The sequence below is a fragment of the Ruditapes philippinarum genome, unplaced genomic scaffold, assembly GCF_026571515.1.
Source record: "Ruditapes philippinarum isolate M1 unplaced genomic scaffold, ASM2657151v2 ctg7521_1_1_1_1, whole genome shotgun sequence".
In the NCBI taxonomy this organism is placed as follows: Eukaryota; Metazoa; Mollusca; class Bivalvia; order Venerida; family Veneridae; genus Ruditapes; species Ruditapes philippinarum.
In genome coordinates, this window is record NW_026852556.1 from 58,691 (window position 1) to 82,128 (window position 23,438).

General features: G+C 33.6%; 1 protein-coding gene across 1 annotated transcript; it reads right to left on the minus strand.

Moving 5' to 3' along the window:
• Positions 1-1,824: 1,824 nt before the first annotated feature.
• On the minus strand, positions 1,825-22,707 carry LOC132716856 (zinc finger protein ZPR1-like). The gene is made up of 14 exons (XM_060700190.1): positions 22,527-22,707; positions 17,970-18,131; positions 13,482-13,566; positions 12,313-12,383; positions 11,811-11,897; positions 11,288-11,327; positions 10,760-10,842; positions 7,123-7,176; positions 6,610-6,676; positions 5,833-5,993; positions 4,763-4,873; positions 4,208-4,297; positions 3,689-3,757; positions 1,825-2,149 (listed from the first exon to the last, which is right to left on the minus strand). The coding sequence occupies exons 1-14, from the start codon at positions 22,638-22,640 to the stop codon at positions 2,030-2,032; spliced, it is 1,314 nt and encodes a 437-aa protein (XP_060556173.1). The 5' UTR covers positions 22,641-22,707; the 3' UTR covers positions 1,825-2,029.
• Between the last annotated feature and the right edge of the window lie 731 nt (positions 22,708-23,438).

Genomic DNA, 23,438 nt, shown 5'->3' on the forward strand with positions numbered 1-23,438 from the left:
TATCGGACAGAAAGCATGCTGATAAAAGTAAACATCACACTACCCGCCGTGATAGGCATTTTAATGGGTTCAGTTCACAAGTTCACTAGCAGGGATTGTCTCACGGAATGCATTGAAGCACACACAACCAACAGCCTTTGAGATTGACCTATTAGATAAGTCTATCATCTTGGGTTGTGTGAGCTTTACTTATTCCTCAAGGCTATCACTGTGCTTTGAGATTAGACCTATTAGATAAGGCTATCGCCCTGGGTTGTGTGAGCTTTACTTATTCCTCAAGGCTATCACTGTGCTTTGAGACTAGACCTATTACATAAGGCTATCGCCCTGGGTTGTGTGAGCTTTATTTATTCCTCAAGGCTATCACTGTGCTTTAAGATTAGACCTATTAGATTAGGCTATCGCCTGGGTTGTGTGAGCTTTACTTATTCCTCAAGGCTATCCCTGTGCTTTGAGATTAGACCTATTAGATATAAGGCTATCGTCCTGGTTGTGTGAGCTTTACTTATTCCTCAAGGCTATCACTGTGCTTCGAGATTAGACCTATTAGATAAGGCTATCAACCCTGGGTTGTGTGAGCTTTACTTATTCCTCAAGGCTATCACTGTGCTTTGAGATTAGACCTATTAGATAAGGCTATCATCCTGGGTTGTGTGAGCTTTACTTATTCCTCAAGGCTAACTTAGTGCTTTGAGATTAGACCTATTACATAAGGCTAATTGCCCTGGGTTGTGTGAGCTTCACTTATTCCTCAAGACTATCACTGGTGCTTTGAGATTAGACCTATTAGATAAGGCTATCGCCCTGGGTTGTGTGAGCTTCACTTATTCCTCAAGGCTATCACTGTGCTTTGAGATTAGACCTATTAGATAAGGCTATCGCCCTGGGTTGTGTGAGCTTCACTTATTCCTCAAGGCTATCACTGTGCTTTTGAGATTAGACCTATTAGATAAGGCTATCGGCCCTGGGTTGTGTGAGCTTCACTTATTCTCAAGGCTATCACTGTGCTTTGAGATTAGACCTATTAGATAAGGCTATCGCCCTGGGTTGTGTGAGCTTCACTTATTCCTCAAGGCTATCACTGTGCTTTGAGATTAGACCTATTAGATAAGGCTATTGCCCTGGGTTGTGTGAGCTTCACTTATTCCTCAAGGCTATCACTGTGCTTTGAGATTAGACCTATTAGATAAGGCTATCGCCCTGGGTTGTGTGAGCTTCACTTATTCCTCAAGGCTATCACTGTGCTTTGAGATTAGACCTATTAGATAAGGCTATCGCCCTGGGTTGTGTGAGCTTCACCTATTCCTCAAGGCTATCACTGTGCTTTGAAAATAGACCTATTAGATGAGCTTGAATGTATTCCTTGAGGACATCACTGTGCTTTATTTGAGATAAGAACTACATATGTATTAGATAGGGCTATTGCCAAGGTTTGTCTGGGTTTTACTGTATAGTTTCAACAATATTTATTTGTTAAGATGTTTGTAGCGATCAGACACAATGTATTTCAGCAGTTTACCTCTTAATATATCACTTAAAAAGTGTATATAATTATTGAAAATGGTCTAACCTGTAAGTTGTTGAGTTCAAAGTATATAAAAAAGAATATGAAAAATCAAATAAAATACAGCTTTTTTTCTGTTGAATTTTAATATCTTAATTGAAACTGACAAAAAATGAACTGTATATTTGGAAAACAAGTATCTCAACCATATTACTTTGCCTTAAAAATTCACAATATCATCAAGCTCATTCACAAGTCCTTTCTTCATAGTGAAAAGAAATGCTTAAACATTAAAAAAAAACCAAAAAAATCATTGCATTCCATTTCAAGACTTTCTTTAATTAATCAGAGATCATATAAATAAAACAATGTAAAAAGTTGGTCTAATTTTCAGACATCAAAATAACGAAAGATATAATTAATATCACAAGTTTGAATTCACTTAACAAAGCACGGTATCCGTTTATTTTAACGATAATCTTATTGTTTTTTCTATTGCTAAAGTTTTTTTCCGATGGCTATATGCTAAGACTCTTCATAATTTTCTGTCTTCATGTCGTTCAGTCCAAGATCTTCATTTTGTTCCACTGTCCTGTCATAATTAACAACGTCCATGTTCGGGTCATCATCTGGTGCGTATACATTCTGTAAATAAATTCATCATCATACTATAGTGGGTACCTAAAGAGACTTCAGTGAACAGGTTTTATAGTACTGCTAGACCTGTCGCACAACGTCAAAATAAAAGCGACATATAAAGTTATGGAAGCCAGAACTATATAGTGGGTATCATTTTGGTATTACATAAAATTCAAAATAACACTTGATCTATTTCTGACAGCTTGTTCATAAATATTAAAGAAATACGCCTTTATTTTAGAAATTCCGCTATGAAAATTCTGATGACATTTTGGATTCCAAGGGATTTTAATACCAAAGTACATTATTCTTAAATTTGGCAATTACCAATACAGAGCCTGGTCAGGCTGCAGGAAAGCAGACTAAAGTGGTTGTTAAATGGTTAATGGTAATAAAGGCAGTCTGTCTTGTTTTTAATGTTGAAATATATAGATCAATTTCATAAAATATTCTATTCATAATTAACTAACTCTTAATTAATAAACTCTATTATGTTGTTATTTATCTTTCTTAAGGTAGGCCATGGGTAATGCATTACTTCAACTTTAAAGTGTACTCAAATAGGCTAGAATCACTTGTCAACTACATTGAAATTGAGGGTTGTGGATTCAAACCCCAGAAGGGGCAACTTATTTTGCTTTGTTTTTTTTTTTCTTTTTAATATCATTTATGTATCTTTCAGATCACTTGCGGAAGAAAAAAGTGTTTGATTTTAATTATATAATTATTGTAGGTATTTATTTGCTAAACAATGCCGAATTTAATAGCAATTAGGAAGCCAGATATTCAGTTACATAAGCCAGTTATATATATATAACAGCCCCTTTTTGTGGTAAATTTTAGGAATATTTTGAATAAGGCTTTTCATATTCGGAAATGGTCAAATAAGTGTTTAAAGTGGGTGGGGTAGGGTAACATTTTTAAACATATGAAAAACATTTTGTTTAGAAACAGTCATTTTGCTTGTGAATTTGTTACCTGAATGTTATTATTTGTTTTTTTAAATGAGCAATAGGAAAACATTTTTGGTAATGATGATATTATAGATTATTTAGAGTTTCCTCATTTTTGAAAAAAAAGCCCTCTTAATATATATGCAAAGTTTTAGTTCAGAAATATCTCCATAACTCATAAACCACATGGTAATTTTATTTAAATTTTGCATACAGGTGACCTTTAAGACATACAACTGTCCAATGTTGTCAATTTTACAGTTCCTTATAGTGCCCATTACCCATGGTCTACCTTAACTCATAAGTTCTTATTCCATCAAAATACAAATTTAAATTATTTTTTTTATCTGTGTATTAAAGTTTTTTATTATGAAAGTGTGTCCATTTGACCCTTGAAATGACTCTTTGACACTTCAACTTTCATGAAAGCCTGATTTGACCCTCAGGATTGTAATTAGAGGGTCGAGGGTCAAATTTTGTTAAATCATGGGAAGTTGGCCTTGTAACTGGCAAAACTTAGTCTGTACTGGTCCAAATGACTCAGGATTCTATGGCTAGCAGAACCCCTGAATTAATATTGATAAGTTTATACCTGTAGATAGCTGTTCCCAGTAGGATCATCTAGTATTATATGTACATCCAAATTTTCACCAGATTTTATCTGAAATTTATATTAATCATATATTAATTTTAAACAGATTTTTCACAATTGTTTGTAATTATCATGTTAATGAAACATTACGAATAAAGCACTGTTCAAACTAACAAAAAAAATTGAAATTATATCTTTTTTGTAGAAAATTCTCTTAAACAAAACAAAAAGTCATATTCTTGATATTGAAAGTATATCTAAGATGAATTCTAGGAACTGGAAAAGTCCATGTTACTTTAAGGGGTTTCAGTGTTAAAACAGTCTGGTCTGTCCTGATGTGCAGACTGGCCTTGCTTTATATTGTTTCCATAAGTCTGAAATCATTGCCACCAAAAATTTTAACTTCCTCAGATTGTCAATGCAAGCAGTGTTGTTAAATTATCAATATATTAGATAAAACATGCAGTGAAGCAGAAATTCTATTTATAGACTTAATACATTTATTCTATATCCAATTACCTTTTCCAGTTTATCACAAAATTCTGATATTTTGGACAATTTATCCCCTTGTGTACTATCTCCCATAAAGAATGGATTAGTCTTCCTTAACTGAAAAAAATAAAAGCAATGTGAATGTTACACTGACTTTAATTTGTTTTTGGTAAGAGACAAAAGGCAGTGCACAGCTCTGTAATTGTGTTTTGATTTAATAGATAAATTATAACATAGAACGGCAGTTATATCCCTTATTAAAAGACTTTATTTATAATAAAAAATACTCCATTTCATTTTGTTATGCGAACATTAAGAAAAGAGTATGTTACATCCCTTCTTAAGTTCAAACATTGAAAAGTAAGTCAATAAGACCTTCTTCACATCAAATCAATAAAAATACTCTACAGGTTATGGAAACAAGACTATAAATACAAAGCAAATTTAGTAGAAGATATATAGTAGAAGAAATTTAAAACTGGAATTCGGGCTAGTAAATTCAAAATCTTAAATTCATTGACTGTAAATAATGCAGTAAAACATAACTTCATCATTCTAAAAGATATTTTATAATAGTTTTACCTCATTTATAATATCATCAACAAGGCCTTCTACAGTTGTAAACTTGCCGGTAGTTGAGGTCATACTTGTACTAAAATCTAACTCTGGTATCTCCACTCGGCACATATCACTCTGTAAAACAATCATTCATGTTTGTGTAAAGGAGAGGACTACCATGAAATATTGTAGCTCTCAGTCCTATTGTTAATGTGAGGGGTTCTGATATGAAAATGCTAAAATAAGCTAACATTATAAAGTGTGGTCCACTTGCAAACAGACACATGTAATCAAATACATTGAGGACTTTAAAAAGAGCCTTTACTGAGTTTTTTTGACATGATGGGACTTGAAATAAAATTTGGAGATGAATGTTCCATTTGGTATAGGTCTAGACAACTATTTTGTGTGCAAAGTTTCAAATCATTCGCTCACTCCGTTTTTATCAGGGTAAGTATTCTTATTTTATGAAATACCCAAATTGTTAAAGTGTTGCAACACTTTTCACCCAATTCCGGCTTAAAATAGTACAAAAATACAATTTGAAATTTATTTCTCAGTATGTGTATATTTCTTAAATATTTTTTGTCTATCATTCTGTTTAAGTGCCCTGGCTGATCTATGTAAAAAAATAAAATTTCATGTTTTTAGGCTTTTGTACCTCAGTGGAGCTTCATTAATCTTATCAAACTCAGAAGACCCACAAGGGTGAAAGTTAATGAAACTATTATGTATATGGCAAATATCTTACAAATCATGCTAGAAATGAAAACCCAATGAGGAATAATAAGAATAATGGAAGAACAGAAAAGATGGCTGACATGTGATTATGTTTTCTCCACTCTATCCATAGAATACTTGCTCCTTTCAACCTGTTTATATTTATTCTAGTAAATAAACAAATATTTCTCCTATTGATGTTTTCACAACAACTTTGAAATTTGCATTATCCTTACAACTGTAACTATATGTGTATGTTAAGATACTGACCTTTATCAAATTATATTACATGTATGAATATATGGAAAGAACCCTAAGTTCATTTCCATATTGTAAATAAAACTGTTCTGTCCTAATAATTAAACCAGGTTTACCTTAAGGACATCTCTAGTTAAGTCACTAGGGTCAGTCAGCTTGAGGGTAATTCTACGGCCCTGGGGTTCAATACCTGCCCCACCCTTCACCTCACTGTCACGGAGTCCACATGCATCACATGTAATGGCCATCAACACCACCTCTTTAAAATGTGGTATGTCTACATCTAGGTTAAGGGGTCATTATCAACAACATTAAACTTTCATCATTTTCAAGAAATAACCTTTACAAATATCAAATTGTTAAAGATGACTCAAACATTAAACATACTTAACTTTTGGCTACATCAGGACTACTTTCTTCAATTTTTATACTAGATTCTCTAATCAAAACATTTGGAAAAATTTTTGTATAAGGCCCTTTTCATCCATCACTTCAGGCACAAGTGGACTGCCAAATACAACCACAAATGTTCAGACAACTTGCTAAATCATTTTTTAACATGACAGAATTCAAAAGCCCTCACAGGATTTGTACTCAGGGCAGTATGGCACAAGTGATGCCACAAAAGAACCCTTTTGCCTAATTGGCAATTTTACGAAATATAATACATGTAATTGTTTAGCATAGTTTATACGAATTTATTTAAGTTTGATTGTGTTGGAAGCTATATGCTTATTGTAAGACTCTCAAATCCGTTCCTGGAACTAACCAATTCTTAGCTGGGACATACGATATCGTATGTCCCAGTTCTTAGCAATTAGTGTAAAGTTTCTTGCTGAGTAAAAAACGGCTTGCCCCTGATGGGGATTGAACCTGTTTACAGAAAAGGATACCAACAAGCTTCATGTTACATTGACAAGGAGCCGTACAACCTGGACAATTACTCATAAACTGTAACACCTATAGAAACAAATATATATACATATGAGATAAACAAAATAGTCATACGAGATAAACAAAATAGTCAGACTACAGAGAAAAAATAGATCACATATTTGAATATTTTAACTAGAATCTTTTAATAAGCTCCATTTAAACAGAATTTTAGCAATCTGCTAAAGAAATATTCACTACACAAATTAGACTAAATTAAGCAACAGTACTGAATAGATATCAATAAATAAATTGCTATTTTAGTTAGACATTTACGTTTTTTGTTTGCTTGTTTTTTCTCTCCATTAAATTTTTCCTCTTCTTGATTTTTCTTTCATTTTTAAGTATAGGAGAAATAAATCCTAAACAATCACAGACTCATTGAGACAATTTGGTGACTAAATTTGTAAAAGTTATATAATTTCCAGGACGTGGGAAATTTAACTTATGAAACATGTTAAATCTACATGTACCTCATCCTTGGCATTAAACTTTTCTTCTGGCTTTTCCACAGTTTCTTCCTCTTCCTGAAATATATACAATAATTATAAATATAATGAAGGGCTCAAGAAGTCACAGCTTTAAGATGGCATTCTCCTCAAAATTACTGATTAATTCTTGAGTTCAGCACTGGCGAGTAGGTTTTTTCCTTATCAAACCAAGAGCCGGTTGGACCGGGTGATGCTCCCCGACTAGGTTTTGGACACAGAAAAGTATATCTTTTGAAGTTTCAGAGTTATGTCCCAGACAAAGTTCAAAGTGTGATAATTCGAAACCTAGGCAAGGCAGAGTTACTGTTCTTTGCGCTGCACTTCTACTCAATTAGATTTATCTACCGACTTGCCATGACAAGTTGTCTCAATATGGTGATCATTTCTGTGAACTAGTTGTAAAATCCGACTTCAAATAACGAAGTTAAGGGCCGGACACAATTTTGCCGCAAGGTCATGCTGTGACCTTGACCTTCAAGGTAGCGACCCAAATGTTGCCTGCAACACAGTCTCAATATGGTGATCATTTCTGTGAAATAGTTGTTATATCTGACTTCAAATAACGAAGTTAAGGGCAAGACATGATTTTGCTGCAAGGTCATGCTGTGTCCTTGACCTTCAAGGTAGCGACAAAAATGGTGAGCGTGACACATTGTCTCAATTTGGTGATCATTTCTGTGAAATAGTTGTAAAATCAGACTTCAAATAATGAAGTTATGGGCCAGACACAATTTTGCTGCAAGGTCATGCTGTGAACTTGACCTTCAAGGTAGCGACCAAAATGGTTGCGCCTGACACATTGTCTCAATATGGTGATCATTTCTGTGAAATAGTTGTAAAAGCCGACTTCAAATAATGAAGTTATGGGCCAGACACGATTTTGCTGCAAGGTCATGCTGTAACCTTGACCTTCAAGGTAGCGACCAAAATGGTGCGCGTGGCACATTGTCCCAATATGGTGATCAGTTCTGTGAAATAGTTGTAAAATCCGACTTCAAATAACTAAGTTATGGACCGGACACGATTTTGCTGCAAGGTCATGCTGTGAACTTGACCTTCAAGGTAGCGACCAAAATGGTGCGCGTGGCACATTGTCCCAATATGGTGATCAGTTCTGTGAAATAGTTGTAAAATCCGACTTCAAATAACTAAGTTATGGACCGGACACGATTTTGCTGCAAGGTCATGCTGTGAACTTGACCTTCAAGGTAGCCATCCAAATGTTGCCAGCAACACGTCCTCTCAATATGGTGATCAGTTCTGTGAAATAGTTGTAAAATTTGACTTCAAATAACAAAGTTATGGGCCGGACACGATTTTGCTGCAAGGTCATGCTGTGACCTTGACCTTTAAGGTAGCAACATTTCCCAAATGTTGCCCATGACATGTCATCTCAATATGGTGATCATTTTTGTGTAATAGTTGTAAAATCCGACTTCAAATAACGAAGTAATGGGCCGGACACGATTTTGCTGCAAGGTCATGCTGTGACCTTGACCTTCAAGGTAGCGACCCAAATGTTATGCGTGACATGTCATCTCAATATGGTGATCATTTTTGTGAAATAGTTATTAATTAAATCCAACTTTAAATAACAAGGTTATGGGACGGACACAAATTTGGGATGTATGGACGTACCTAAAAAATGGTACTTATGTGACTTTTCCTTTGATCTTTTTGGCCATTTTTAGTCACACAAATTCGGGAAGCATAAAAACCAGAAAGAGGGCCTTATTAGGGGAGGGGCATTTTATTGGAATTTTACTGTAAATCCTAAAAAAAATAATACAAACACTGCAATAATTACTAGTATTCTACCATGTCTAATTATATAGCAAACACTTAAATAATCAGTGCTTCTCCTTGATTACGATAGAGTCACTTTAGTGCAGTAATAGGTATTCTTGCATCTCAGACAGGATTATCTACCGTTTACACCGGTGCTAGAAAACTCCGTCTTACACCCCCCATGTAAGACAAGTCGCGTGGTTTAAATGACGTCATTGACGCGCGCCTTTTATGAATGAATCGCGTTCTTAGGATGACGTCATTTGTCCGTTATGAATGAAGTTGTAAGTTCATACGCTACTACAGTCCAACCCCGTTTATTCGAAGTGTCTGGGACTGAACATTTACTTCGAATAATCGATGGGTTCGAATAATCGAATTCGGAATATTGTGAAAGACGAAAACTACTCCACTTTGACCAATCGTAGCAAAACTACAGTTTACAACACACTTACTTCCTGTAATCAATTGAGAAAAATAAATATTAAAGAAAAGATGCGTAAAAATTATTTTATTGACATTGAACACATAAATACTTTCATTTTATTCTACATTATGTATCGTTTCATTTCGAGGAAAAGCCTTGATAATGTCCGTGTTGTCACTACGGTATTTACAGCTAAACTATGGTATTTTAGATTAGGAAAAAGGCTCTCATGTAGCGTAACAATTAATGAAAAAAATGTTTTGGATGTTTTGACAAATTTACATATACGGTATGTACGAAAATTATTGCTGTCATCTTCAAGCAATAACAGCCACAAAATCGGACAAGGTGCATTGCTTTTCATTTTCGGTAATTAAAGTTGATTAAAGAACTTACAAGAGTTATTATCATGCTTGTCTAAATACATGCATGACTGTTGATATTTTTCACAAGTCGACCGGTCAGGGAGTGGATCTGCGCCAATTAGTCTGGCTTCGAATAATAATTAGGCTGGCTTCGAATAATAGGTGTGAAATTCTTTCATAATTATATAATCGGGACCGAAATTTTACTTCGAAAAATAGGAGGTATTCGGATAATGCATTTCGAATAATACGCTAGTATTTATATTGATTTATATAGAGATAAAAACAGGACCGCCGATCTACTTCGGATAATGCCGGGTATTCGAATAAAGGGTTGTCGAATAACCGGGGTCGGACTGTATAAGAAAAAAGTGCGTAATGAAAATATTAGTTTTCATAATTTCTGTTCCGAAAATAATTGACATGTAATATGCAAGAAAAAGAATCAAACACCTGCTGTCGGTACAGACGGGAATATCTAGCTCTCGGGTAACTGTTTAGCGGAAACTCGGCAGAGCCTCGTTACCGCCGTAAACAGTTACCCTCGAGCTAGATATTCCGGTCTGTACCGGCAGCCAGTGTAAGATTCTTATAATCTATTACTGCACTAAGGTGACTATAAATCATGGAGATTACTCACTGACATAATTCTCCATCCAGTCAGTTTCCCCAAAGCTCGCCTCTCTAAATCTCTTGACTTTTAGCAGCACAACTTTTAAAACAAATTAACACTTGTTTTTTATATGATTAACAAGTTTATCCTGTGTATAGATTAGTAGATTTAATCTTAACGTATCCTTATTCCATTCTACAAAGGACAGAAAACCAATACAACAGATGGACTGGACCAGGTATCACTTTTTTAATATTTCATTATTTTTATGGTATCAAGTGTAAAGCCCTCTCATCCTAGCGAGGAACCCATACAAAGTGTTTTAGAATCTTAGTAACACATTTCCATATATGTGACACTGGTAATACACATGTATACATACATGCCATTATATCTAAATTACTGTTATTAACAAAAGTAAATTACCTGCAAACCAAGCACCTCATTTTGTTCCTTTGTACGTTTATAATGTATAACTTTAGTCTCCGGATCTGATTTGGGTGCAAAAGTAATTTTGTTAAGGAAAATCATAAATTACATCATATGTATATTTAAATACTATGCAAGCAATTAATTTATCCTTAAAGGCTGCTAAATTGTAATTTGAATTTATTTTATTTGAATTTCATGTTATTACTGGTAATTATACTAGTGTAAAAAGTAGGGAAGTAGATTTTGACAAAAAATATATGTATGAAACATCATTTAAATAAAATGACAACAGAAGACGTTCACATGGTCCTTGATGTTAATAAAGAAATAAAGTGAATTATCCTTGAAATACTGAAGATAAATGAACTGCTAAGGTAAAGGTTTACTGGATTGCCATAATCTTTTTCATTATAGAAATGGTATGTTATGGATGCTACATTATTCAGTGTTATCTCCTTTATTTTGTTGGCCTTACAAGAACTAGCTTCAAATATAGGTTCAAGTACTTTAACAAAGGATATTGATTTTCTATAAAGCTGTTTCCACTGGGATCATCAAGCACCTGAAAAAAGATATATATTTAATAAAGTTAAAGAAAAAATAAGATATCTAGTGGACTAACAAGAGCTATCAGTGAACATTTGTGTCATCTGATGATAGCCAGTTCAACAGTTGTATTAAGGGGTGATAGGACAGTTTCTTCTCTATATATTGCGGCTACTTTGTTACTCATTGGCAAATTACCGGAACCATCTTTTCCATCTGTTGCTTTTTGGCAATAAGTATATTTATAGTGTGAATTAGTATTTTGTATGGAAGTGAAAATACTACTTTATTATTTATATACAATTTGCTATTTTTACGACAAATTATTTCACAATTATTGTTACTTTTTTTCAAACAACAAGCATCTAACATTTCCCTAAAACCATTATTTAAACATTATAAAATTTGTGTTTGCCCTTTCTAAAGAAGTAAAAATGTATTTTTTTCTGAGGCATTTGTGCCTTTAAGTCAATTAAAAAACCATTTAGTTTATGCTTACCAGGTGAAAAGGTGATTTTAATGTCTTTAATTCATTTAACTTCTCCACAAACTTGTCAATCTGCTCTGCAACATCAGGATGCTGGATCTATAATACAACAATGATACAGTATTCAAATCATGGGCTCTATTCAGTTTTCAAAAATTATTTCACATATATGATAATGTAAAAAGCAAGAAACTTTACACTCATTGCTCAGTACTGGTTGGTTCCGGGAACGAATTCAAAGGTGTGTCTATAAGCTTATAGCTTCCTACACAATGGAACTAAAATAAATTCTGTGTTAACCATATGTGTAAAAATGTTTCACTTATAGTAATCAGATTTCTGGCAATAACTTTGCATATCATCTTATCTTACATTAAATACAAAAAAAATGGAAACATCAAAAAGTTTGAGTGTACCTATTATAAACCATAAAATCAACATCTGAGAAAACTTAATTTCATAGAAAAGCTGTGGTAACCACAAATATATCATAATGATAATAAACAACACCTACCTTTCTCAAAACTTGATCTTGATTCAACCCTTCAACAGCTCTGTCTATTATTCCTTCTACTGTAGTTAATACTAATAAAAGCATCAAAAATAAAATGCATTTTATTAACCTTAATGGTGAAAAGTTTACAGAAATGAGGTTCTTCATTAAGATTTATTTATAAATTTTAATGAAAAATCGTCTAAAATTAGGACAAGATTTACTTCACACATAACTTTAGGAAATATTACTCACAATGAAACTTAAGACATTTAATCATTGTACAGTAAATTCCACTTTTTACAATATTGCCTTTAGCAATATACTGCTAAAAACAAATACAAACAACAACAACACTGCTGTTGCCTCTGCCTTGATCCTTGATTTCAAACAGGTGGCTCTCGGGTATAATGATTTCCGGATATAACAACATAAATCTGGCAGTCCCCTGAATACCATTATAAGTAAAGTTTACAGTACATAATGTAAAATTAATAATTGTTCTGTTCTGTTGTATGATTAATATCTTGTGTTCTGTGTATCACAAATGTTAACTTTCCACCCCCTTAGCTCAATAGGGAGGGTATGGGATTAGCAATCCATGGGTCCCTGGTTTGATCCTCAGACAAGACATTTCCCCTTTACAACTGATCCCATCATTAATGTTAATAGTCATATTTCTCCCATTGCTGATTCAGAAATCATGTCAAATTAATATCTGGTCTCTTGGGGCAAAATTGATAATACTAGTAAGTTATCAAAGAAAAATAGTTACACACAGGTGGATTGACTGCTTAGATACCAACCCCCCAAAAAATGTTAAAATTTGTGTAAAATCTAGGGGTGTCACGGTTAGAAAAATGCTAACAATTTAAACGGCTACTTAATAAAGATGTTAAATGTTTAACCGACCATACTAATAAATCCTTAGATTTTCAACATTAACTTTATTTCTTTATGACAAGATATGCCATTTTGTTCATATTTTTTGTACAGTGTACTCAAAATAATTACAATACATATCCGAATATAGAGTTACTATTTTCCGCTAGGGTCGTACAGTATTCGATCAGATCGGACAAAATACAAAAACAAACAAATATAAACGTTTCAATTGTAACAAATTCAACAAGTTCATCAAAACAGAAAAATAAAACAACAAAGTAAGACTTAAAACAGCAGACAATTACCTCCTTTGTTTGGTGGTGATTCAAACTCAAGTTCTGGTATTGATATAGTGGCAGACTCTGTCTGTACAACTTGCCTATTCAAATCCTGAAATAAGAAATTAAAGCCACTTATTATGTTATAACTTGATCATTATTTATTTTTAGGAAAAATGTTAAAATATGTACTGACTGAATAGTGAACAGTATTTACCATGATCGAAACTAAAATAAAAAAAAAAAACCCAACATACACCCAGGTTGACATTCATATCCATGCATTCTGTATAGGCTTTGAACTTTTTCTGACTATCTGCAATCAGTCTTCAACTTAATTTTTTATCAGCACTAGCCCAGTCGGGCTAGCAGCTTACAAATTTCACTAGCCCGAACACATTTTAACTAGCCCGAACCAAAATGGTATTTTTTGCATACATTTTGTACAAAAACAACACTTTCTATATGTTTTATATACCATTTAACATTATTAAAATATCAACTTATCAACTTTTCTTCCTTTCATTATTTAAATAAGAAGAGTTTAAACTACATATATGAAAAGAAGATATTTTGATATTTCCGTGGCATTGTCTACAGACACTGAAAAAAATTGTTTAAAAACTGAAACTACTCTTCTCCTCATTTACTGTAACCATGTCGGCTGATACATGCATTGACAACATATTTATATTCTTTTTCGTATTACTTTTACTTTTTTTGGTGTGTTCCCTTTTGGCTTAGTGCCTTCAAAATACAAGAGAAAAGACATATTGTGAAGCATGAGATGACGCCTATTAAATACATGTCTAACAATCAATAATATTTCATAAGCGTTTTAAGTTCAATAAAGCTGCAAATAATTTTTAGGGCCAAGGTGGTTTACCCATCAAAATCTAGAGTAAAATGAAAATTCTGGGGTAAAATTTATAAAAAGAATTTGCATTGTTTTGTTATCAAATTTCATTGCCTTCTAAAAAGTTCCTTTCTTTACATAAATCAGACTGACTTATATAATAAAATATTGATTCAGTGTGAAACAATACAAAACTTGCTCTGTTAAGGCAGGCTTCCCTAGACAAGGGTTTGTTTAGGTTACTCAGCAAATTTATGACAAGACTCATTTTTTTTGCTGACATGTTGTTGTTTGAATGAGTCACATTCTTTTACAATCAGCTACATGGTCAGCATGAGGCTTTATTCATACTCTATTTCTACAGAGTGAGACTACATTTTAGTGCCGTTCTTTGGTTTTGAATATTTATAATTGAAATTAGAATTAAATTAAAACTTTTATACACAAAGAATTAGTCTTTGAGGAAATTGTCCGTAACTGTAACCTTGGTACGAAAATATTGAGTACAAAACTGCAGATGGGAAGGGAGAAATATGTTTTCCAATAACTAAAGCGGCAAGTACGACATTTTTCTTTATTTTTTAGCAAAAACATTATAATATATGTCTATCTAAACAAATTGAATATTAGGTTCAGTCCTACGATGATAACACCAAATTTAACTTATCAATAATTTCATTTCAGAAACTCCCAAGAGTTACCTTCCCTTTTTACTCGATGTCACTTCCTGCTACTTTCGTTTTCAACTTACAGCAGTGTTGACAATAGTACTTTTAGTTTCCCATCCAATTCAGCAGAAATACATTGTATTTTCATAAAGCCAAAACATTGCTATCTGGAGCTATGCATATTTCCAACATTTTCTTAATTTGGATATGAAAAAAGCCCTCGACCAGACGGGCTACCAGCTTGAAATTTTCACTCGACCACCCGCAAATTTACTCGACTCGGTCGTCGGTCGAGTGGGTTAAGTCGAAGACTGTGCAATGTTTTCATCTTGATATCCCCAAAGTCGATAATGGTCAGTTACAAGTACGAGAGCTTGGAAAGTCCATTCAATAAAGCTTATTTAACCATATCAGAAAAATTAAACTCCATAGATTATTTTTGACAAAGTGACCTATTTTCAGACATGACCAATCTCTATCAGGACAAGATTACATGGAAGTTGTTCATATCAAATCAAAACTAGAACTATCACTAAATGTGATTAATACCCCCACAAGACTGCTTCGGAAATGAGGATGTTACTAGTAACAGAATACCTTGTAAAAGAATTGAAATATAGAGTTATGGTTGTGGGCAATTAAAAATAGTTGTGGTTCTTATATGTTGCATTTCCTTTCCATGTGGTTGGCCATTGATGAAGTTTAATTGAATTACTCTGTAATAAGTCCAGAAAGACAAAGAAAAGGAACAAAGGGCAATGACTCTATAAATACTGAAGATAGAGTTATAGTTCTTGTGCAATGCACTTCCTCTTAATGTGCTTGACCATTGTATGAAGTTGTTTTCAATTCCAACCAGTACATTTTAAGTTATGCTCCTGACAAGGAAAAGTATCAAAGGGCAGTAACTCTGTATTTTGTCAAAATGGAGTTATGGCTCTTGTGCACTGCACTTCCTTTTAATGTCCTTGACAACTGTATGAAGTTGTATTGAATTCCAAACAGTAGTTTTCAAGTTATGCTCTGGACAAGGAAAAGTAACAAAGGGCAATAACTCTGTAATTAGTCAAGATGGAGTTATGGTTCTTGTGCACTGCACTTTCTCTCAATGTGCTTGACCATTGTATGAAGTTATATTGAATTCCAACCATTAGTCTTCAAGTTATGGTCCGGACAAAAAAATCAATGGAAAAGTAACAAAGTGCAATAACTCTGTAATTACTTTAGATAGAGTTATGGTTCTTGTGCACTGCACTTCCCCTTATTGTGTTTGACAATCGTATGAAGTTGTTTTGAATTCCAATCAGTTGTTTTCAAGTTATGCCCCGGACAAGGAAAAGTAACAAAGGGCAATAACTCTATAATTAGTCAAGATAGAGTTATGGTTCTTATGCACTGCACTTCCTCTCAATGTGCTTGACCATTGTATGTAGTTATATTGAATTCAAACTATTAGTCTTCAAGTTATGGTCTGGACAAAAAAAAGCAATGGAAAAGCAACAAAGGGCAATAACTCTGTTATTACTTTAGAAAGAGTTATGGTTCTTGTGCACTGCACTTCCCCTTATTGTGTTTGACAATTGTATGAAGTTGTTTTGAATTCCAACCAGTAGTTTTCAAGTTATGCCCCGGACAAGGAAAAGTAACAAAGGGCAATAACTCTGTAATTAGTCAAGATAGAGTTATGGTTCTTGTGCACTGCACTTCCTCTCAATGTGCTTGACCATTGTATGTAGTTATATTGAATTCCAACCATTAGTCTTCAAGTTATGCTCCGGACAAGGAAAATGCAACGGACGTCTGGACCGACCGACCGCCCGACCACCGGGTGACTCCTATATACCCCCCCAAACTTCGTTTTTGGGGGTATAACAAGGTCTGTTTTGTTTCTAAGGGCAATTTTCACACATATCTGGCCATATCTCTGCAGCAGGGCTTCTGTTTACTTCCAAAATTTTGAAAATCTGAGACCGCAAAATCTCTGACAATGGAAGTCACATTATATAGGTATAGAAGGAAGCATTTTAAGTCACAAGCCAAAATCAAGGTGTAAATGGCTCTGAAACTTAAATAAACAGAAGCCCTGCAAATTGGTGGCCAGTCCACCAATCTGGTTTTCCTGAATCACTATTAAACCTGTTTGTCTATAAGTAACAGACTTCTTATCCCACATGAGATCTTAATAAGTTGTGAGAGACAATTGACCATCACACTCAATGTGAAAGAGAAACCGCATGGGTTCAAACCCTTTCTGGGGCAAGCCGTTGTTTCCTTGAGCAAGAATCTTTACATTCATTGCTTAGTACTAGTTGGTTCCAGGAATGGATTCGAGAGTGTTTCAATAAGCTTATAGCTTCAAACAAAATCAAACTAAAATAAATTTTTATAAACTAAAGAGAAACTTAACTTTATTTGTTATCTATGGTTAAAAGACACAATTTCTTAATAAAGAAATTAACAGGCAAGCATAGATGGTAATAGTTATGTATACAACGTTACACAATGTTCCTTCAAACAGAACTGTCTGAGAAATACCTGTCATCAAAAAGATTAAGTATTTCTTATTTCATTTTTTAACTGGGTTATATGTAGCACCAACACAGTATATGTCATACCACGACTTTCCAGTTTTACTGGTGGAGGTAGACCACTGTGCAATTTTTCAGGCATGAACAGCCGCCAGAGTAGAACCACCAACCATTCGTAAGCTAGCTGTATAGCTTACTCACATTAATGAATCTGAAGATACTTGCGCAGCTCAAACGTACCAGTGGTGAGAGGCAAGTGGTTAAAAGTAAAAAAATCACTCAGACACAGAAGCCCCAAGTTAAAGTCAACATGGTTACAAAATGTACTACAAGAACTATAAAACAAAATTGTAACTGGAGCTAAAACTAAAACTCAAATGTTCAAACAGTCAACTCTTTTGGGTAAATGAGAAAACTTGTAATCATTATCTATATGTCATAAATTCCATGTAATAACTCTTACCGCTTCATTTACCACTTTCAGCGTATACTTCACTCCTTTCTCTTGTATTTGTCCCGCAGGCTGTAACTCAGAATTCTTAAACCCACAATGATCACATGCGAATGAGGAAACAATCACCTCTCGGAAGAACGGAATTCTTGTCAGAAAGAGGCGTGTCATACCCTGCAATGATACATTATCTATTACACTACATAAACGATGTTCCTTTTCATACTTGAGCCTTAACCTGCTAAATTTGTGTAATGGGTTTGCCCATGTCTGAATTTGGAATAGTCCATGTCAATTTTCAAATAATTTTAATATGAAAACACTGGTAAATTTAACTTTTAATCTACTTTTAAACAATGTTGTATCATTTTCATATAAATCACAGGAAATTTTATAAACGGATTAGATCCGGCATATACCGTAATTACAGCATATAAACACTGTGCTAGTCCATTGCTTGATTTCATTTGGACACTTACACAGTGACTGATAAGAAGGCATGAGAAGCCTGTCCCCCTATTTTAAGTCCCAGATAGCAAAGGCCTATTCACAAATTCGAAAACCTAGCTAAACGCCGTTTTTCAGTACTTTCTGTACATAGCTCTGGGGGAATAACACCTTATGGAGTGTAATAGCGAACTCGATGTTTTCGGCCTTTTTTTAAATTAAATTGAAATAAAACAGTTATTTCTTTATAAGAAAATAATTAAATATCATTGTATGAATAATTCCATACAAAAAATAAAGTAAATACACAAGTTTACGCAGAAAATAACCTTATTTATTATGGAAGATTCCACTACGTCTGTTTTAATTTTATTGATTTTCATTATAAACAATTTATTTTTTGAAAAATTTGCAATAGATATTAAAGGAATATTGATAATTTTCAAATACATCAATTTTTTTTCACATTTAACGGTAAAATAATGATAGAAAAATAGAAATATCATGTAATTGTGTTATGTACTTCATTTGGCTTAATTCCCCAGAGCTAAATCCGTAACGTACCGGAAAACAGTGTTTAGCTAGGTTTTTCGAAAAGGTCAATAAGAGCAGTCAGTGAATTTGGACACAAAATAAAGCATTCACCAGTTTTTATACTTCCTAAAATAGCAATTTACGAGATAGATTTTCCCAAAATATGTTAATTAGAAAGGAAAACCACTGCACCCGAAGTGCCTGTATCTGTGTTTACATTTTGGTCTAGAATCTTTAATAACTATATCAGTTTATTGGGTAGTCCTATAAATATGATGTCGCTTTTTCTGGGCAAAGCAACGTCATATCGAAATTGCTCAAAAACCCATAGCATGTTCCGCCAGAAAATCGGGCGGAACGAAAAACAATGAAGACAGCGTGTATTTACATAAGTAATATAAGTATTTACATACTGTAGGTCAACTACAGTTGACTCTCAATAAGTCAAAATCGCTTTACTCAAAACTCCGCGTTAGTCGAAGAATTTCTAAAGTCCCGTCAAATTTCCTTCTTTAACTTTGTATTTTAACTCCGCTTAGGTCAAATTTTGACTTACCAAGACTCCTGTTTAGTCGAAAAGAAAATTTGGTCCCGTCAATTAAAATCAAACATATTTTCATTTCAATAAGTCGAAGTGTGAAAACAGCCGACTGATCAAAGGTCGGCGACATCAAGGCGGGACGTTGTCACTCGTGATTCACACGTTTCATAGTAATTTTAATTGCCGGTCATCATGTATTATTAAAAAAGTGGATTTAATCGGTTTCAGCGCTTAATTGGTTTTAACAGTTAGATAACTAATTTAAGATTTAATTAATTTAAGTGTAATTAAGTTTACCTGCAGACTAGTCTTACACATTTCTATTAGAATGTTGACTCGTTCCAGTCTGACAGGCTTTAGTCAAATAACAGCCTAGATATCAAGGTAAATGACATTTCTTTAATTAATTTTCCGTCATATTGCATACATTAATAACTACCGGTTTATGATAGTTGATACTTTCGTTTTCGTCCGATGATCAATTCACTTCAAATATTAGATAAATTGTTGTTGAAGTAAATGTGTTATTGTGCTTTTATTGTAATGAATTGTCGTGAGTGCTTATTAAAACATGTGCATGGCCGCTGTCAACAATAACAAACCTACTTCTTTGCACATTCAGTAGGCACATGTATATACATGTACGAATGTCAACGTAATGGCGGCAGATTCACTTTACTCGAATTCCGTTTCTCTCGAAGTAAAATGCCAAGTCCCTTGGATTTCGAGTTACCGAGAGTCAACTGTATTTATGAACAAAACTAAAAAATAAATACCTTTTGTCAAAATAATTAAACTGTCACATCCGAAAAATCATGATTAAATCTTCTCATGTATTTAAATTCCTTTCACAGCCGATAAACAAATGACACACTAACAAAGTTTGCACTCTTACCCTATGCTACGACCGGATGTAAACAATACATTCGCACAGGGCATGCGCGGTGGTTTAATCCCACCCATTTTATTCGATAAAATTCTAGAACAACCTCTACTTTCGGTTTCAATTTTGCTGACAAGAAACAGTTTGAGTCAAATTAAGTGTTAATTTTAATGGCAATGTCCAAAACTTTGCACTACAAGGCGTAATTTTCATTACATATCAGGTATTATCACCGTCATAGTAGTTTTTATTCCAGTCGGTCAAAATGACTGTACACATTTACATGTAAACAAACAGATTTAACTTCTCAGATAATTTTAATAAGGAATGGACACACGGTAAACTCTGTTGCAACGTAAAGTATATTCATAAACCTGTTTGAGAAAAATTGTCTCCGTGTTCAAATAAATTTCAAAAACGGGTTAAAAAGCAGTCTTTTACCGATACCCTGCAACAAAACCTTATTATTCTGACGAAAAAAAATTGACTTTATAACGCTCGTATACAATTATTTATTGATCGATTTTCATTATATTTATTTTGTAATACCTATCATTCAATATGCAATCAAACAAAACCAAGTTTTCCTACATTCAATGAAATTGTAAGTGAGGACAAGCTTTCAAAACGAACAGGTAGCAATTTCCAACACGCTTACTGAAACTCCAACATGGCGGCTCAATCTGGCTCATTTGCATAATTTATTCGTAAACGCAGGAGCATAGAACTTTGTTAGTGTGACGGCCATAAAGTGCGCGAAATCTGATTGGCTAATTCAAATGTAAGCGTTTAACTGAGTCAGAACAATCTAACGGAATATTTTTTTAACGAAATAATTGCCAATGCACCGTCAGTGTGTTCGAATATATTTTTCCGTTGAAAAATTTGGAATCAATCTGTAAAGCACCTTGCTTAACCAGTATGGCTGATAGACAATTTATATTTTATTTTAAATTGATCTGTTGATAAGTACATTGTTTGAGAGTTTTTGTTTATGATTGAGCATGAAATTGAAAGAAAAGAACTTTAGAAGATAAGCTTTTGAATTAAGCTTGAAAGGCAAGACAATAGACATTTTTTGAATTTTTTATGATGCTATGCGTTTTTGAGCAATAACTATTAGATGTCAGACTTGACCGACATAAATTTTAACAAGCCTATAACGTCTCACAGTCTAATATGTTTGACTATTTATTTGGTTGATGGTTTTCTGTATCAATCTAATGTGAAAATTGTTATATCGTTGTAACAGATGTCCCATTCATGTTTAAATGTTGAACGATTTTTGATAGTTTACAGGGGCGTATCATCTGTGCCAGGGGGAGGGTTAGTCCTTCATTGAAAGACATCGCATTTTCTTTTTTTTACATTTTGACGTTTATCGGAAAATGCGAAGTCTTTCCATAACTGGCTAATTTCCCATAGCACTAATCGACACGCTTCTCGAGTCGATTTGAATTTACCGGTAAATCACAACTTAAAAGTTTTTTATCACAAAAAGCAATTGATTGCATAAAAGACGGAAGCATATTTTCCCCAAAACTGTAAAAATATGCAATAATTACTCACGATAAGTAGTTTATTTATCCATATATTTAAGAAGACACATGAAAGACAGTTTGCGGTGACCCCCATATTGGAAATTCCCGGTCATGCTGTGACGTCACTCAAAAACAATAGTACGAAATTAGTCTGAACGAAAAAAAATTCTGTTGTGATTTAAGACGCTGACAGGTGCGCGCAATAAAAATTTCGTCTAAAAAATATGGTTCCAGTAATCACCGCATTGCGTAGTACACACAATATGGAGGCTGTTTACACAATTTTAACATGGGATTTGTTTTAAATTGTTTAAAATTTGAATAAGTTGATTTTGATAAGGAAAACACACATTTATGGTAGGATTATGATTATTTGTAACATTTTACATCGGAAGTTTGAATGATTGTGCATGTTTATTGTTTTTCATTTTGCTATGGATTTTAAAATAGATATCTTTAGACGTTAAAGCGGATTTGACCCTTGTAAAAAATAGCTTCAAATCCGCGGTTACGTCTAAATATTTGGACTAGGGGAGGGTCTGTTCATAAATAAAAAATTTGGAAACATTTGTTCCAAATGTCTGAAATTTTGTGATAAAAAATATCGGTACTAATCTATTTACCTGCTCTTGACAGTTCAAACAGAGGCTTTCAATCTGAGTAACTTCTGGGTCATCATCATCTGCGTTTATGTCACGAAATATGTTTTTATCTTTGTCTTGTTTAATTTCAGCCATCGTGTACAAAATAGCATGGGAATTTTCTAGAAATATTTACATTAACACCGTTTGTTTCGCGAATGTCTAAATACTGTTAAGTACCGTACCTAGCCGGTGCAAATCGATCCGGCCCCAAGTCAACCCGACCTCAAGGCGCTTCGGTCCCGTAATAGTCAATCTGACCCTAAGACAATCTGATTACTGGTCAACCCGGCCCCATTTTTATCATTTTTAACTAACACTACTTTTACTTCATCAAATTTTATTACCAAAGAAAAAAATTGGTAATTTTAATTATCAAAATAAAAAAATAGATTCGTGATATCAAGCAAAGGAATGTTTCTTGAGTCATACACGGTTAAAACTAGTTGACGCATGTGTTTTTATTGCTATTGTTTTTTTTAAAGAAAAGTAATGATGACGATTATGAAAATCCTTGAAGACATTCTCTTGTGTATTTTATCTTGATAATTATAAAAAAATTACATTTTTTTCTTGCATAGAAAAGGTTAATGAAAATGTGAAGAAGAAATCTGATAACAAAACGTTTCTCTTCTCCCGATCACGAGTCTATACAAGTGGAAAAAAAAATTCAGAAGGGTTGTTGCGAATAGCTCTTTGGAGCAGTAGATGTGAAACAAGAAAGCACATAGGGTAATTAAGTCATATCATGTTTTCAAAGTTACCAGTTTAAAAAAAAATTCTCGCAACTGCATTACTAGTATAATAAGTTACCGTACCCAGAGAAACACACTAGCTAAAGCATTATTTATGCGTTTAGAAAAAAAATATTTTCGAATTTACATACATTAAATG